At 40.5% G+C, this 3,870-nt stretch overlaps 1 protein-coding gene across 1 annotated transcript; it reads right to left on the bottom strand.

The window, feature by feature from the left end:
* Positions 1-220: 220 nt before the first annotated feature.
* On the bottom strand, positions 221-3,531 carry LOC104453635 (purple acid phosphatase 3). The gene is made up of 7 exons (XM_010068247.3): positions 3,175-3,531; positions 1,848-2,004; positions 1,609-1,716; positions 1,347-1,468; positions 912-1,040; positions 725-792; positions 221-599 (listed from the first exon to the last, which is right to left on the bottom strand). Exons 1-7 carry the CDS (start codon positions 3,355-3,357, stop codon positions 410-412), a joined length of 957 nt encoding a protein of 318 aa, XP_010066549.1. The 5' UTR covers positions 3,358-3,531; the 3' UTR covers positions 221-409.
* Positions 3,532-3,870: the final 339 nt, after the last annotated feature.

The raw sequence follows: 3,870 nt of genomic DNA, 5'->3' as shown, positions 1-3,870 counted from the left end.
CAACAGCCATATGGATCGGCCCCCTCTTGCATCTAATCGTGGCTGAATTCGTATCTTGAAAACTATATCTGTAGATCCAATACCCCGTCCCTCTCATTCTTGAAAGGACATATTGAAGTTTCAGTCCTAGTCTTGATTAACATTAATATTCATTCTTGATATGCCCTAAGATCAAATTCGTAGCAATGAAATGCCACCAAATGACAATAATATATATATATATATATTTGTAACTCCAAACGTAATAGTCTCATTGATATAATTCTTGCATTAGGCTAGGCATACGTACGTACCTACTTATACAACATGACAAACTCTTACATTAGTCTCTCAGTAGAAATTTGGCATTACATGATCAATCATAACTTTTCAAGTGTCGGTTGCTCATATGATGGTGACAAATGGGCGATCAAACGCTCCAATGGTGACGAACGTGGCCTTCAATGTCGTAGAAAACGACGTCGATATGGGCCTCTGTGACTTGCAGAGTCATAAATCCTTGACCATCGTAGTAGAACTTGAGCTCTTCTGGATTTGGCCAGCTCACGTAACCCCTCCACGCCTTGGATCCGCCTCCACTAGTCAAGAACTGAATAGGACTGCACTTGAAAAGAAAGAAAGTATTAAAAAGGGTAATGACATTATTTCTTTCTAGGATATCGAGAGATCAACAGTGATGACTAGTCACGATCCTTCATCACACACTCATTAAAAAAACAACTACCTATCGGAAGTGCTGATGCGTTGCAAGCAGTGGTCATGGCCGTTTATGTAGAGATCAACGCTGTTTGCCTGAATGACACATAAAATGCAAATGAAAAAGGTGTGATTAAATTGACTGATCAACCGATATATACAATTAATATATCTAGATTTTCTTTTGGTTGAAAGATATATCTAGTTGAACGGACCTGAATGATAGGAAGAAGCTGAGCGATTAGCTCAGCTGTGCTGCCGTGCTCTCCAGCACTTTTGATGGGGTGGTGACCTATGACGATCTTCCATTTCGCTCTCGACTCTTTTAGAGCCAAATCCACATCCTGGCACAGCAGTCTAAGAGATTAGTTCTTCGTCCCACAAGCAAGATGCAAATTAAGATGCTCAGTCTGATTCGCAGTAATTAAGAATTGCTTAATTGTCAATCTTAGTGAGTTCTTTGTCTTTTGTATTACGACCACGTCAAAGGCCACGAGGGGGGGTTGCAAACAAGTACACGGACTAGGGTTTTGCCGGAAACATTCTGCGTTTCGGTCCATGGCATTTTCAAAAGAGAACTTACATACTTATAATGTCCAATGCATGTTTACCAAGAATACTTCATGAGCGCACGAGATTAGGGTGAGTACCTTGAGGAGATTGGAGAGGTAAGGCTTTCTGGGCAGCACACCACTCCAGTCATAGGCTTTTGGCTCCCTGAAGTACTCGTCCACAAAAGGAGTCGTGTCCACGAAGAACAGCTCCACAATCTCTGTCGAAAAAACCGAAACACGATGAACAAGAAACACATTAGATTCTATTAGCACATCAATTTGGTCACGAAATTCTTTTACTTGACTTTGTCCTAAAGTTTAGGGGCACAAAGGGGTGGGTTCTATCATGTTGCTTTACCGGCATTGACGACGAAGGATCGCAAGCAAAGCCATCTGCTGTCCACTTTCTTAAGGATCGGGCTCAGCTGTGCCTCCACGTTTCCCCTGTAGTCATGATTCCCCAAGACTGTAGAAACGACCGCAATAGAAATCGTCAAAAAAGAGAAGACCCCTTGTCATATACTATTTTTCAATATTTCATAGCTACGTTGTGATTTCGCCCATTTATTTTTTGTAGGGTTTTGGGGGAATACTTACCGTTGTACCACTGCTTCTGCAGTCCGGAATGGGTATAGATGTTGACGAAGGACTCTTTGAAAGCCGGATCGTCCACGCCCGTGAGGCCATCTTCGTAGAAGTTGTCGCCCGTCGAGACCACGAAGTTGATGTCTAGCTTCTCTCCAATTATTCCCATCTATATATATAATATAGGCAAAATATGAGATATTGATAAGCTCATTACCGTTCAAAGAATGTACTGCCCAAAAAGAATGATGACTTTTTCATATCCATGCGGAGCAGGTTAGACATTATTTGAGGAAAAAGGTATGGTGGCCAGATCAAACAAAAAGATAAACATATGGTGTGGGGAAATTTATTTAAAAAATCATAAATTCATTATAATTTTATCAATTCAATTCTAAATATTTTAATATTATCAATTAAGTTTTAAATCTTTGGATGTACTGTCAATTGAGTCTATTTTATCAATTTTAGTTGAAAATCACTTATATGAATGCCGACTGTTTTATATGACACGGTTAACGGTACCGTTTATTTTTATTTAGTCAATTATATCCTAGTTTTTTTTTTCTTTTGACCAAAGGTGAACTCGAGTGGCGAACTCGAGTGAAAATGTTACTTTGTCCCCCCCGCGTTGGGGCGTGGTTTCCCACGCACCGACGTGAAGAGGAGAGAGAGCACATCGAATATCCAAGGGAATGATGCCCTCTCGAGAATGTGATTCTACTACATAACGTGCCACATGTTTAACAATCATTGGATGGAAACTGTTCAGACGCTGTGGAATATGGCCATATTAGCGAATCCCCACCAAGGTCTTAATCAAGTTGACAATGACTGACAACGTGCTGTCTGTTTTCCTAACATTATCATCTTATTAACGTTAATCGTCAACACTTGATTATAATAAAGGAAAATCATTTAATAACAAAAGCACGCTATTCTATAGTTTCCAAACAAGTTTTAGCGACCGACCCAAAATAATAATAATAATAAACAAATTTTAGCGACACGAAGGTCCGAACTCAAGACGTTCCTCTTCTTCTTTTGGCGGAAAAAAATAATAATAAACAAATTTTAGCGACACGGAAGTCTGAACTCAAGATGTTCCTCTTCTTCTTGTGGCCGTAGGTAGAAAGCACTTTCTTGTGACGATCCCGCTCGGAGTCAGTCTTTCTTGTGATTAACGATGGCGTTTGGTATAAAAAAAAAAAAAAAAAAAAGATTAATCAGGCGTTTTATGTGGACGCTGGTTATGATCTTGTTCAAAGAGGGCTAGATGACACGCCTAGCATAGAGAAAGTCAGAAAAAAGGAGGAAGAGAGAAAGACAGAAGCGTGACCTGGCGAGCAACTTCAGTTTGGTTGTAGTTGCCTCTTCTTCCCCAGTCTCCGACGACCAAGAACGCGAGAGACCCATCCGCTTTCGGCGACTCTACGAACCGCTCGAGTTCACCCAGAGAAAAGACCAGACAAAACCCTAGGACTAACCCAAGAACCAAGTGCTTGTTCCACACGACAGCCATGGCGTGTGTTCTCTTTCCAGTGAAATGTGGAGGAAGAAGAAGAAGAAAGAATGTGGGAATGGAATGAGTTTCTTCTGTTACACGTAAAGCTTAGGGGCAAGCAACTCCTTTCTTATGCCTTTGGTAAAGCGAAACGCAACAACGATGAAAAGAAATTGGGTGTATTATTAAAGTACGAAAGATGATTCGATCATGTTTCCGATATAGACCGTGGGAACGAGATTCGGAGGTATTCATGAGAAACGTGGGGTCATTTTGGGAATGGGGGCGATTAATGATTATTGTGTGTGTGGGCCGACTTTGGTTATTATCCTCACTAATTACATGGAGAAAAATAAATAAATTTTGTTAATCCAGAGACCCGCTTGGGTTATTGCCCTTACAGTTACATGGAGAAGGATGAATTTGTCAATTGCTAGACATTGGTTTTCCTTCGTTATGACACGAGTTATGTTAGGAATCACACGTCGATTCTACAAAAATAACATACACGAACAATCTGTTCAGACAAAC

The sequence above is a fragment of the Eucalyptus grandis genome, chromosome 7, assembly GCF_016545825.1.
Source record: "Eucalyptus grandis isolate ANBG69807.140 chromosome 7, ASM1654582v1, whole genome shotgun sequence".
Lineage (NCBI taxonomy): Eukaryota > Viridiplantae > Streptophyta > Magnoliopsida > Myrtales > Myrtaceae > Eucalyptus > Eucalyptus grandis.
Note: the sequence above shows the minus strand (reverse complement) of the source record. Positions and strands in the feature narration are given on the sequence as shown.

What these genes read in the sequence shown, in the direction of transcription:
- LOC104453635 (XM_010068247.3), bottom strand. Translation starts at nt 3,357, where the DNA reads ATGGCTGTCGTGTGGAACAAGCACTTGGTTCTTGGGTTAGTCCTAGGG. An exon ending in ATCCTTCGTCGTCAATGCCG is followed by an intron (nt 1,469 to 1,608) that starts GTAAAGCAACAT and finishes TTTTTTCGACAG; the next exon opens with AGATTGTGGAGCTGTTCTTC. An exon ending in AGCTTCTTCCTATCATTCAG is followed by an intron (nt 793 to 911) that starts GTCCGTTCAACT and finishes TGTGTCATTCAG; the next exon opens with GCAAACAGCGTTGATCTCTA.